This window comes from Thunnus maccoyii, chromosome 13 (genome assembly GCF_910596095.1).
Source record: "Thunnus maccoyii chromosome 13, fThuMac1.1, whole genome shotgun sequence".
Lineage (NCBI taxonomy): Eukaryota > Metazoa > Chordata > Actinopteri > Scombriformes > Scombridae > Thunnus > Thunnus maccoyii.
In genome coordinates, this window is record NC_056545.1 from 22,100,626 (window position 1) to 22,113,987 (window position 13,362).

The window sequence follows — 13,362 nt, forward strand, 5'->3', positions numbered from 1 at the left end:
GGCAACAACAAAGATATCAATTTGAGTGAACATTATATAATTTTCAAAACTGAACTCCCTGACATATAACATCTCTCAACATTATATTATTTTACTTCATTCACATCATGACTGGGATTCCTTCAGCTAGTTGTCTTTCTTTCTTTCTTTCTTTGAAGAGCAAAGGTCGGCTGAGTGACATTGAGGCTGACTGAGAAGTTGGTGGGATGATAACTGTCACTGTGTAGTGGTCAGTTTCTGCCATTCATGCTACAAAGAGAGGCTTTAATACTGTATCATAACTCCAGACTGTGACCACTTTGCAGCAGCCATGACACTGATTTCCCTAAAACCAGGAAGGTTAAAATTTAGTCACCCAGTCAGCCTGCCTTTTCAGGAAGTGAAATTAAAACTAAGTAGCCTATCTTGCTTTTCCCATCTCGACATAGGGACACTTTCTGTCCGCACACAGAAACACTTTTCTTAGTCGGTCTACATACAGTAGCATACAGAACATCCTGTATATATACTAATCTTTTTTCTTTCTTTAGTCCAACCTTTTTTAAATTTCTTCTTATTTAAATTTCATGATTGAGCGATTGTCTCGTTCTTAAATTTGACATTAAATTGCTGTATATACTACTACACTATTGTAGTACATACAATTTATACTTTGTCATAATTTCACTTAAATGTCAATAATATACCTACATAGAAATATATATGTAAATTCTTTATAATACCAAATATTCTCTATTTGTAATGTGAGAAATTATAGCTGGTTCATTTGGGTTGTCATGATGGTTTGTTTATAAAGTTAGACACTGTTCAGCTGGAGAGAGATGTGTGGAGAACATTACGGAGATATAATTTTTTTTTATCCTTCTTGGAAGTGAACCTGAATAATTTCTTTTGGATTAACCGTTAAGAGAAAATCTGCCAATAGCTATTTGGGACTTTAAGAGACACATAGAGGGTGAAAGATACAGTAAGAATAGGGAACTTAACTGGAAGTCCTGCAAATTGACAGTAATACTCAAACTATGGAGGACAGTATGTGTGTGCGTATGAGAGACAGGATGGCCACACAGCTTCATACTGGCTATCGTAGTCCTCATCATCATAAACACAGAGCTTTTAGCTCCTCAATTATAGTCAATATTTCCAAATGACCACAGAATCGCTTCCTGTATTTTTTTGCTGTGTGACTCCCACGAGAACTGAGTGGAGCTGAGCACCAGCCGGCTGGAACTGTTAGTTGGAGTTAGTAGTTCTTTTATAGAGTCCCAGGTGAACATGAAAAAGTAAGGTTAGCTGGGTCTCTGTCTGGGAGAACACCTATCCCGAGGAAAATTAGACAGGACGCTGGGCAGTTCACCATTAGTTGGGTTTAAAGAAAGGTGGTTGCATGCCCTTTCTGGCCCAGACTAAAGAGTACCAGAGTGGGGCTGGCTGAGGAGTGGGACAGCAGTGCATGTCTGTGCAAGAGAACGGACTACACCAGTGTGTATGACTTGGAGTAGGCCCCCACACTCTGTTTCTGCAGTCTCCCCAGTGCAGAGGAGCTGCTCTCTAGCAGCGAGTCTCTGGAGCCCCCCACCTTGTTACTGTTGGTGGGGTTGCTGCTCGTGCTGGAAGTGGAAGCTGTTGCTGCAGTGTTGGAGCTGGGCATGGTGAGAGTCCTTTGGGGCAAGGTGGCAGTGCCTGAGCTCGCACCCAAGCTGCCCAGCCCAGAGTGGCCCAGCGTCAGGGCCTGCTGCTTGGCAGGGTCTAGAGTCTTGTGACGGCCCTGGGTGTGATACGCCCGTTGCGTCAGGCTGCGGATAGAGGCTTCCCGCGGTGGCACAGCTGGGCACGGGTCATGCAGCTCCCCTTGCTTGCGGAAGAATGGGTCTGTCTTCATGTAGAGGGGTAGGTTGCAGAATTCACCTGAGAAAGACAAAATAAGAGTCAGGTCAAGACCATACAATGTAGTCATTTTGAATTACAAAAGGCATTTTTGTCGTGTTGTCATTTCAACTGCTTAAATTAATGATTTATATAAATAAATTTGGCCTGGCTGATGATACAATGATACTGTGTCAATAGGGGCAGTAGTACAGAGTCTATATTGAACACATGCTTCCTTGTGTAGCTTGAGTCATTCTTGGTTGTTAAATAAAAAAGACTTTTTATTCAACTAGGATCATTCATAGTGACAGTGTCATTCCCTGGTCTTAAATGAGGTTTACCTATTTATCTACCGAATTACCAATTCAACCTCACTGTATATTGGCTTTTGTTTGGTATATATTTATTTGGCCCCGTTTGTATCAGGGTATCATTGGGTCACAATACAGAGGCAGAAGAAAGAAAAAATCTGAGGTCTATATTGAGTGTACTACACGTGACTTGAGTGCAAAACACCATAACAATAACCATGTATTATCAAAGGTACTAAAACAAGAAAAAGAAGGAGTTCTCGTCCTTTTCTACTTACTTTTGTTAGCGCGGTGGGGAATGGGTACAGCCACATTTTTACCACGGTCATAGTCCTGCGGTTTGGGTGGTGAGGCAGTGAAGCGGCAGATGCCAGGTTCAGACGGCGTGCTGAGGGAGGTCATGCTGTCTGCAGGGTCATTGGTTCCTGTGGTCATTTGGTCAGAGGAACTGTCGGAGATGAAACACTCTGTAATGGTGAACTTGGCATGCTGCAGGTGCTCCTCCAGCTTAGCGTGCTCATAGGCCCTCGCCAGCTCCTCATAGGTGGAAGAGGCGCTCTCTGTTGACACCATGCTGTTGCGTCCCTTATCTGGAAAAACAGAAATACATGATTTTGGAAACAGTTTCCTTAACTTCTGCTTTTTGTGAATGCAACGGTTATGCTGCCTCAGATAAGAGCTCATATAAGTCACATGTTTAATTTCCTTACATTGGCTTCCATGTGGTTTGATTGATTTCCATCATGCTATGGTGTATTTGTACATATGCCTCTAGATTGTGCTTTCATTTTACTAATTTAAACTATAGACTACTCATTCTTTTCCTAAACTAACTACCCCTTGGTGTGAAAACTAGAAATTGGAAATGTAAATGTACATAGTAGTAGTAGTGTCACTGTGTCAGTGGTACTGGCTGGGGCTTACTCACCTGTGTCTTGGGAGAGGCTGGCGCTGTAGCTGTCACTCTCAGTGGCCGTGATGCCATGAGAGCCCATGGTCCGCCAGTCTGAGGTCAGAGTTCGTGCCGAGGCTGTCGACTGGCTCTGACTTGGTCGGCTCAGGGTCCACTGGCTGGAGTACCTGTTCCTGGAGCTGTGAGCTGATTTTATGCTCTTCCTGGACACAGGATCTGAGAGAGGTCACAGTGATCAGAGAACAGCTTGGTAGTACAGAGACTGTGTATCCATGTATTGATTGTCTTTGGTTAACTGTCTTATTATCTTTATGACTGAAGTGGATGTAAGTGAACACATGAGTCAATAAGCTTTCGCCCGGATTTACCTGCTTAACGTATTTCATGTCTTAATTGACAAGTAAAACAAACTCACTCGTGCCAGGGCGGATGTCTGACATGTCAATCAAAGGCCCTGAATTCTGGATAAGAGCCTGATGGTGAAGAGACACGCCTGTGCAGAAGTTCTGCGGATTCACTGATTGGCTGAACTCAGTGTCTGTCACGGGCACCGCTGCCTTGTCCTCTCCTGTTACAGGTAAGAAATTAGCAAATACAACAGTTATAGAAAAAATAATGTTAATTATCTGATATAGGTTACTAGAAAATGACATGCTTGTGTTTTTGTCAAGTGTAGCCACATGCCTATCTGTTTGATGCCTTCCTTGTCCTCAATGAGCAGCTGAACACGTGGGATGTCAATATGGAGCCTCGGTCCTTGAGGAGGGCCCTTCACAGGAGTGTCTATACTGCGATTGTTCTTGCTGCACACACACATGCACACACACACACACACACGGAAACAACACATTTAGTCAGACTTACTGTATAAGGTTTTTTAAAACATGTAGACCTGTAGACACAGTAGACATACAAGATGTCTCTTACCTGATAAGCATCTCAGCAAGGCTCTTAGCATCTATAAGGAGACAATATCTTAATTAGATTATAATTGGCTGTAAGGATTATCATTTCAACTTGTCACTCTATGTTACATTAATCCATTACACACAATACCATTGATCTCTCTCTGGGCTCTCACTTTTCCTTTCTCTCACCTCTGAGTCGTTTAAGCCTCTTCTCCTTGCGTTTCTTGCGGATAATGAAAAGCAAAGCAACACCCAGAGTAACCAGGATGACAGGAGAGCCGATGGAAAACAGCTTTTTCACATCATCCCCTTCTCCGCGTGCTGATTTAATGGGAGGGATTGTACCTATGGAGAGTAAAGGGAAGAAAATGAGAGATTTAATACAGAAAAGTCAGTGAGAGAGGTAGAGATGACAGAAGACGGGCTACTGAATCAGTAGTCTATAGGTGACACACTGTATGATATACTTACTGCCATCATAGTCAGTGGTGGCAAACTGGGAACTCTGATTGCCACATCCAGCACTGTTGCAGGCCTTCATTTTCAGCTCATACCAGGTGGCCTCACGCAGCTCACTGAGAAAGAGCTGACTGGTGGAGTTGGCCTTGAGGCTCTGCCAGGCCCAGGTACCTTTGGGCCTAAAGTCCAGCATCAAGTCAGTGATGGGGCAGCCGCCGCTGGTCCAGCCCTGCAGATTGAGACCTGCATGTGTGGAGTTGATGTGGGTGAGCAGCGGCTGATCCTTGTTGAACACCGGCTCTGTAGAGAGGACGAGGTCAGAAGGAGGTTAGTAATGCCAACAAAGCAATATTGTACAGCTGCATTTCCTTGTAATGCTTCTCATGTATCACTTTCCCTGATTGCAAACCGTTAGTCACAGTAAAGATTGTCAGAATTTATCGAATTTGTTGCACTTTTGATCCTCTATAATTTCATGTAGAGACTGGGACTTCATCTCATTTCATATCACAGCAGCACAGCTATTTTGAGGCAGCTGTTACTAGTAATGTTAAGTAGTAATTTTCTGCGAGGAAAAAAACACACACATGAATTCTATATATAAAAATGTTTTCACACACTAGCATTGACTAATCTTGCGTATTGTGAGGGGGTAGTAGGCAAATTACCTTAAAACAAACATCAAATAGGAGGAAAAAAACAAGCAAGATTTAAAATTCAAGATTTGTCAAATTGGCCATTTAAGGTGAGTTATGTTCAGCAACTACAGTTTTTTTAAATGGGGTCCCAGAGTTACAGTCTATCTAACTACCATTCCTCACCTCTGCCATGTGTTTTAGCCTCAATGATCTCACTGATGCGCCCTGAGCCCACGCTGTTCTTGGCAGCCAACTTGACCTTGTACCACGTTCCACAGCGCAGATTGTCCAACCTGAAGGAACGTTCGCTGGAGCTGATGAACACATCCCTCCATTCCTCTGTGTTGTCCACAGAATACTGCAGCACAAATCCTGCAGAATCACACATCACAAGCTTCATGTCAAACACAAGTACTTCGAAACAACTGCTGCAAATCCAAATCATTTAAGACTGTGGAGGATGTTTGCTGCTGCTACATCTGTTGGACACCAGGGGGCAACAATCAGCCACAATCAGCTCTAGTTTGCCTACTTCTTACCCAGGAACATTAAGCTCATTGTTTACACTGTTGTGTGCAGCATTAGTACAACTGACAACAGCTGAAGCACACTGAACAGGATCTGTCACGTAAAGTATTATTTTTTATGAGACATCTGCAAGGCGGGCAGGTGTTTCTCTGTTCACAGAAAGTCTTGTGTACCTCTGATGGAGCTTCCACCGTTGTCCCCAGGGATCCAAGCCAGGGTGATGGAAGAGGTGGAGGTGGTGGAGACAGTCAGACGGGGCTGGTCAGGAGGAACTGGATGTACAAAAACAGACAGTGACTCACCAACTGAGCAGAAACATCATAAAGCATACACATCCTCTACCAGTCAGTTCCACTCAGATACATCATCCATTTTCTTCTTACCTTGCACCACAAGATTGACTATGATAGTGTCAAAGCCCAGGGTGTTAGTGGCCGTACAGGTGTAGTACCCAGAATCCTCTGCTTTGACTGAACGCAGCACCAGTGTGCCATTGGATAAGATCTGCCGCTGACTGTCGGCTGTCACTGGAATGGCAGAGTCCTCACTGACAAATTACAGACAGGTTACAGATGTTAACACCCTGGAGAAAGTTTTGTTATCTTTACAAGCGCCACTGTCTGTTTGAATGATGTTGACATATAAGTGGTATATGATGAACCCTGACCTGTCTTTGGTCCATTTAATCGTGGGGGCAGGCTCTCCCACTGAGCTGCAGGGCAGACGCACTTCCTTCATCCAGGGTGTGGTCACTGTGCCCCCAAAGGACAGGATCTTGGCCGGAACTGCACACAATGACATAAAAATATAGAATAATTACAGTGAATCTTTATCACATACTTTGAGACACAGATGATGATACTGTAGATAAACCAAGCCAGAACAAAAAACTGTTTCAGCATCTCTCTCACTAAGTACTTTAGGATGTCTAACTGTCCGTCTGCTGTTTGCTGAATGAGTGGCCCGGTTTGCCTGAGGGGAAAGGCCTTTATTCACTGCAGAGGGAATAAAAAGCTGTAGTGTAGTATTTTAGTGTAGCCCCTTCTTTAACCTCTTAGTTTCAGTCTATCTTTACTCCATAGATCCTCCCCTCTATTGATTTCTCTCCTGCTACCTCTCTCCCCAAGGGTCATTTTACTAGATAGGCCCTGTTCATCACCACATAATTAACAACAGCGTTTCTCGCAACATACCCAGTACTCAATCAATACTACAGCTGTCAATCAATAGCAGGGAGAGCAGACAGAGACAGAAGGAGAGAGAGAGTGATGAAAAGGATCTGTGCACAGGAGATCATGTGGCCGTTTCATAGCCATTTTTAGAGCGCTCTCCCTCATAACCTTTACAGAAATCTCTTTACCCTTCTCCTCCACTACAGGCTCGCCTGGAGGACTCACCTTTCCCAGCAGGCTCCACTGTGACCTTTGCGCTGATGTTGCCTCGGCCGGCAGTTGTCACGGCTGCAGCCCAGATGTGGTATTGTTTACCACGGCTAAGGTGCGTGATACGGTAGAAGAGCATCTCTGGGTTGGCCTCGTACTCACTGGGCGCCTGGGACGGAGGGCACGCAATGTCATGTTAGCAAACTATGATAACACAGTGACAAGACAAGCTGGGTGGCTGCTCTTGTATTAGAAACTCTACCAGACTGAACAAATATTTCAAGTTACACAGCTCAAATGTGTGTTGAAAGAAAAACAGTCTCAAATTTAAGTCTTTTAAGTCTTTTCTTGGAAGTGCACATTCAAGACATTTTGACTTATCACAGTAGGAAAAGCACAGGTGTTAATGATAACATTAACGATGGCTCTGCTCTATTCAAGTGTTCTGGTAAGCATGAACAATACCAGGACTCTGGAATTCAGCCATCGATTATTTTATCATTTACACCTGTGCTTTTCCTGTGGTGAATGTCGAAACGTCTTCCATGAAAAAGGCCTGTAGCATCATAACTGTTTGTGAAGCAGTTTTCCCTTTTTGGCGGGAAATTGTTTAGAAACATGTCGGTATCTGGAAACAATGAAGAACTGAAGGAAAACACAAACCTATTCTAGAGGAGCTGGCTTGCAGGTAGACATCAAAAAAGGTGTGTAAAACCGCTCTAACACCGATGTAATATTTGATCTTAAATTCTATAAGTCATCATTTCAGCACATCTTGCCTTTTTAAGGATGAAAGCCAGTTTAATCACTTCAGTGACATATCTAGTGTATAGTTCAGGTATTTAAAAATGATAATTCATTTGGTGATAAACATAAACATAGAAATAGAGTAAATAGTTATTTTCATGAGTTTTTGAATGTTATTTTTTACAGGGAAGTATTATTGTATTTTCTTATCAACTTTTTTTCTATTTGTATATACAATATACTGTATATATGTACAGAAGTGGTTTTATTTATTTTTGCCTTTTGATTAATGACAGGCCAATTATACATGTATTGTTAATTGAACTTAATTTTTTATATAATATATATTATTTTTAGTTTTGATTATTGATATTTTACATTTATTTTTACACAGTGACCTTAAGGATATTTTTATTTTTTTCTTTGTTGTTTAAGGTATATTTATATTATTTTATAGACTTAATCACAGCTTAATTTAAATTCAAGCATCCAGATGTTTTTCTATTTTTTTTATTTATACTCAGTATTTCTCTAGTTTGTATTTGCTGATTTTTGGATGTTGGAGGCCTTTCTTCATATGGATTTTGTTCTGTGTTCATGTTGTTCCCGCTATAGGTGTCACTCAGATAATCTTTTAATCGGAAGAGGTCAAGTTGTGCTAAATTGTTGATCAACAGATTTTAAAATAAAATTATTGCATTTCATTTATGAGTGTGTGGCTTTTCACTCCATTCTTTAGTTTCTGGGATAGAGCTAGATTAGAGCAGATTGCTCCACTCCACTGGTGTAAATTAATTTGAAACAAATTAAATTATTTCTATCCATTTAGGCAGATGTAGTCGCTTGGTTACAAAAAAAAATAACACTTTGTGCCTCGATACTGGATTAAATGATGTGTTCACATGGATATCTTTCCTACAAACACATCTTTGAAGCGATATTCACACATGCACCTGCAGGCACACAAACACACACATGCCAACGCGTGCTCAAAAACACTGTTTTCTCTCAAGTCAATCCCCGGTTCTATCGCTTTAATCTGCTCATCTCTCAGTGCTCATCTTCAGTTCCTTCACCATTTGCTTTCCCCTCTTTTCCTCTATCCTTTTCTGTCTAGCTCAGTGAAGAGGAGAGGATGGAGGGACAGAGGGAGGGAGGAAGGAGCATATGAGTGTGTGTGTGTGTGTGTTTGGGGGCGGGGGGGGGGGTGCGTTCGAACATTCCTCCAGCATAGTGGCGGTGTTGTGGTGATCCAGGGAGTGATACAGGGAGATAATGAAAAGACGGACAAAAGCACTCTCATCTCGATGTGACTGATACCCTCCTCTGCTCCTCCCTTCTTCCCTGCCTATCTCTCACTCACTCCCTCTCTTCCTCTCCCCTCATCTCTCTCTTTTTCCCTCATTTCCCCTCGGTCTATCCCTACCTCTAATGGTGTGTCTCTTTCTTTCTCTCAACCTCCTTCTCCCCTCCCTTCCTCTCTCCTCCCTGCCTGTGCTCATTTACATGGCACTCATGTACAGAGAGGGAGGAGTATTTGTGAATAATAAGAAAGTGAGATTCTAGCCTGATATCAGATTTCACTGTGCGCTGGTGTTTGTGTGCACATGATCTAACCACAACTGAAATGCCACACATGCATGTATAAATAGAAAATGTTGAAATGTGATGCCTGTGTGTGTGTGTATGTATGTGTGAGAGCGTGTGTGTTTCTGATGCGGCAGTGTGCATGTGTGAGCTTGTTCTCTGCCTCATTTGCATATCTACGTCTCATCACGTTGCCAAGACAACCTCATCTGTTCATCTGGGAGGGCAGGAAATAAAGCAATGGTGCAAACACGGTGAAAGAGAGACACAAAAAGATACACACACACACACGCACGCACACACACATACATGCACGGTGTGTTAATAATTGTGGTTACAAATACATTTTTCAATTGGTAGATTTTTATCAAGTTCACAAATGTCTCAATTCTCAATCACCTGGAAGATTTTCTCCTCCACAGAGGAAGGACTTACCGGCTGTCCAGACCCTGGACTGGAGCAGTAGATGGTGTACTTGCGGATAACACCATTTGGTTTGTGAGGAGGTAACCAGGACACAACCACACTACTTGGAGAGGAGGGGACTGCCTTGATGCCAGCCGGTGGACCAGGAACTATAGAAAACACACAGGCACATCAGCACGGCGGGCGTATATTCTATATGTATATGCTTCTATGTGTCTTTTTGTGTGTGTGTGTATGCACATGCTGGGTGTTGGATGCCTATTAAAGTGAGCAGGCTTGTTTGCAGATTGCTAGTCTTATCCTGCGCTAAGCCGCTCTGGGAGGACTTGGAGGAAGTCCCTTTGGGTGGTTGGTGGTGACATATGTTCATTCAGACATCGGTCAGCAGTTCTGACTTTGTGACACCCAGCATTCTCTTAACTCTCAAACCCACAAACAGATTAGACAGTGGTGTCTGATCCTCTGTTAGCCACTTCAGCTTGACGCTTTATACTCTGATTATAAGTAATCAAGCTAAAGGCACGAGGAGAGTTTAAAATGGATGCACGATTTACAGAAAAACACATCAGGACACTGGATACATGAAAGGTGAACAATAATGCTTTTGTCACATAGGCCATACAGTAAGGGGCTCACAGTGTCAAGCCTATTCAATCCCCACCATAAATATAACTTGCTCTTGACAGTGGGCCTCATCTGGGGTCTACAGAAGGAGGCTACCGCAGTGTAATACCAAGCCCTCTAAATCCATCCCCCAATTCCTTTTTTTCCTTCATGTGAGGCCCCCTTGATCCAGTCATTCAGCCAGTCCATGCCCTTGGACTACTTCATCCAGCACTTTACATGAGCAGGGATAAAAACAACACAAACTCTGAAAGGATTGATGTGGCGAGGTTTTAAAAGTGGGAGGTGGGGATGAAAGAATGGCGAGAACGATAGGTGCAGTTCCTAGGGGAGTGATGATGGTGGCGGTGGAAGTGGGGAGGGGCAGAGGGGGCAGTCATCATTATCATATCCATGTCAAAGTAGGAGTGGCGGTGTGAGGGTGTGTGAGGGTGTGTGTGTGTGTTTGTGGGGGGGGAGTTAAGTCCCATCTGGTGCCCAAAATCTGCCCAGGACTCCAGACAGACAGACAGTCTGCTGCACAGCCAGCACGGCCAGCGTGATGATGAGGAAGAGAGGCACAATGGTGCTAAGTAACCAGCCCCATCTTCATGAATGCATTATGGTCTACTGTACTAATCAGAGGTCACAGTAAAGGGCTGATACACTCAACCAAATACACAGAGAGTGAACTAAGTCTAGCAGTCTACTCTACAGTAAACTGGCTCAGAAAAAATACTTTGCTATCACATTGTTATTGTGACTCTTTTTGGCCCTCAATCGGCTGTATTTCCATCTTCAACCCCTGTTACCCCCCAGGCCCCTCCTCCTCACCTCCTCTATAAAGAGACATGGATCTGGCTGTAATCCCGCCTCCAATGGTGTAAGCACAAAATTAATTCTCTCTAATCCAAGTGGAGTTAATCCCTATGCCTATGGCAAGAGGGCTGGTGGAAAGGATGCAGGCCTGGGCTGATGGCTGACTCCTAGATGCTATATGCTGCGAGAGAGCACCCCTCCTCTCCCCCGGTGTCTCCCACCAGCCCTCCCTCAGCCCTGAGCTGTGGACCCAAAGCCTCTTAATTCTCATTAGCACTACTAATGGAGCTTCCCAGCATAAATGAGCTTTTGTCATGGGTTTGAAATACAACCCAGCACCCTTTTTTATCTATTCCCCCTCCTATCTCCCTACCGCCTTTACCCTTTACCCTCAAGCTCAATGCATGCTTTCTTCTTTTTGGACTTTTCCACACTTAAACATATTGAGTGAATAAATCAAATGCTGGCATTTTTCCTGTTTGTGTGTTCACTCACGGTCCTCTCGGGTTTGGATATACAGGACGTTGCTGCGGACCCCATCTCCAGCTTGTGTGTAGGCCAGCACCTGAACACTGTAGTTGGTAAATTTCTCCAGCCCTCGCAGCTCCACCTGTTCACGTGTGGTGGTGATATTCTGCATCTCTCCCCACTCTGTGGAGAACAGGAAGGGAAAACTGTTTAAGAGAGGAGTGTATGTTATCTGGTGGACTGACAACACAGAGGGACCCTGTCTCCTACAAAAAAACATTTACATGCTACTAAATTGTTTTGCTAAATATATTTTGGGGAAAATTGTGAAATGTTGTTGATACAGAACTTTGGTGACTAAAGCACTTGATTGAAGGACGGGTTCACAATTTTTCAAGTCTTTCTTGAAACAATAGTCAAGTGCCCATATGAACGCTGGATCAGGTTTTGCTCATTGTAATCATTCCTCTTGTTCATTCTGAAGATCCCCTCATAATGTGCTTAAAGTGTAAAGTGACAAAATACACTCTTGTGTATGTTTTGAAAAAAATGTATTTAAAAGTTAATCTGAAGATAGTATGCAGCAGTATGTAAAAAGGGAATTTGGCTCTAAAAAGACAGACAACAATATACTGTATATTGACTTGATCTGAATAGTTTGGGTGGCTGAAGCTTCATATTAGCTTCAAATATTTTTTGAAATACATTTTTGCACGGAAGGAGGCTTGTGAATTTTGTCCCCCATCACTTACATTGAAAGTGAATTAAGAAGGTGTCTCTTAATGTCCAGTATGAGCAGGAGGAATGATTACAACAAAAACAAAATCAGTCACTTTTCATTTGGGCACCTGAGTATTGTTTTAGGACAGACTTTTAAATGCACAATATGTAATTTCTGCTTCTAGGGGTCTCTCATTCAACACAATAACAAAAGACGGAGTTTGATGACGTTGTAAAGTAGCGTGGGATCATGGGAGTTGTTGTCTTCACTGTTAAACAACCAGCCTTTCAACCAGGTTAGGATTCCTTCAGTGTTCATCGTTCAGGGTTTTTTTTTTTACCAGGAGCTGAATTATCTGCAGAGGTCTCCTCTCCAGAACAAACAGACTCAGGGATTAAAACTCGTAAAAACACTGAATAAAGCATTTCACGTAAAAAATCAGTGTTTCTCTGACGCTGTTCGGCGGACACAGGACGTCCAGGAGGGGCTCCTTGTGAGCTGAGCTGCTGCTAACGTTTGCTCAGATGGTTTTTCTGACAACTCAAAATCCAGACGTCTGATTACTAAAATCTTTCATCTGGTTAATAGATATACTTAAAAATGACCAAGATCTAAAAAGTTTATCTTAAAAGCGTGGCTTAAAATGGGATAAAAGTCAATTTATGCCAGTTTCTGGTGGACAACCAGAACGCGGACGTATTATCTTGTACACGTGTACTCTTTGGTAGATGCTATTGTGGCGGACAACCACAACGCCGACATATGTGCACAAGATGTTTATCATCGTATACTCTTTGGTAGAGGGGGTATGACGCCATTGAAAAGTGACCAAATAAAACGGACTGTTACTTGAAAATAGCAGATTTCTCTAGGTTTGAAAAATGTTGGAAACATTTGGAATAATGTAAGTACACAACTCAACAAAAAATATAACATAGGTCTAGTTGTTAGACAAATGAGGAATAATTACATATTATAGCTTT

General features: G+C 42.8%; 1 protein-coding gene across 1 annotated transcript in view; it reads right to left on the reverse strand.

The window, feature by feature from the left end:
- Positions 1–1,182: 1,182 nt before the first annotated feature.
- The window catches only part of LOC121909666 (Down syndrome cell adhesion molecule-like protein 1 homolog), a 51,903-nt gene continuing 39,723 nt past the window's right edge, over positions 1,183–13,362 (reverse strand). The window contains exons 19-33 of the mRNA XM_042430221.1: positions 11,686–11,841; positions 9,778–9,917; positions 7,024–7,177; positions 6,294–6,411; positions 6,010–6,173; positions 5,800–5,898; positions 5,282–5,470; positions 4,473–4,760; positions 4,191–4,346; positions 4,021–4,051; positions 3,778–3,896; positions 3,509–3,661; positions 3,109–3,309; positions 2,459–2,770; positions 1,183–1,908 (exon numbers count right to left, since the gene is read on the reverse strand). Coding sequence (XP_042286155.1) covers positions 1,475–1,908; positions 2,459–2,770; positions 3,109–3,309; positions 3,509–3,661; positions 3,778–3,896; positions 4,021–4,051; positions 4,191–4,346; positions 4,473–4,760; positions 5,282–5,470; positions 5,800–5,898; positions 6,010–6,173; positions 6,294–6,411; positions 7,024–7,177; positions 9,778–9,917; positions 11,686–11,841 — 2,714 coding nt within the window. The 3' untranslated portion in view covers positions 1,183–1,474. The remainder of the gene's footprint in view (positions 1,909–2,458; positions 2,771–3,108; positions 3,310–3,508; positions 3,662–3,777; positions 3,897–4,020; positions 4,052–4,190; positions 4,347–4,472; positions 4,761–5,281; positions 5,471–5,799; positions 5,899–6,009; positions 6,174–6,293; positions 6,412–7,023; positions 7,178–9,777; positions 9,918–11,685; positions 11,842–13,362) is intronic.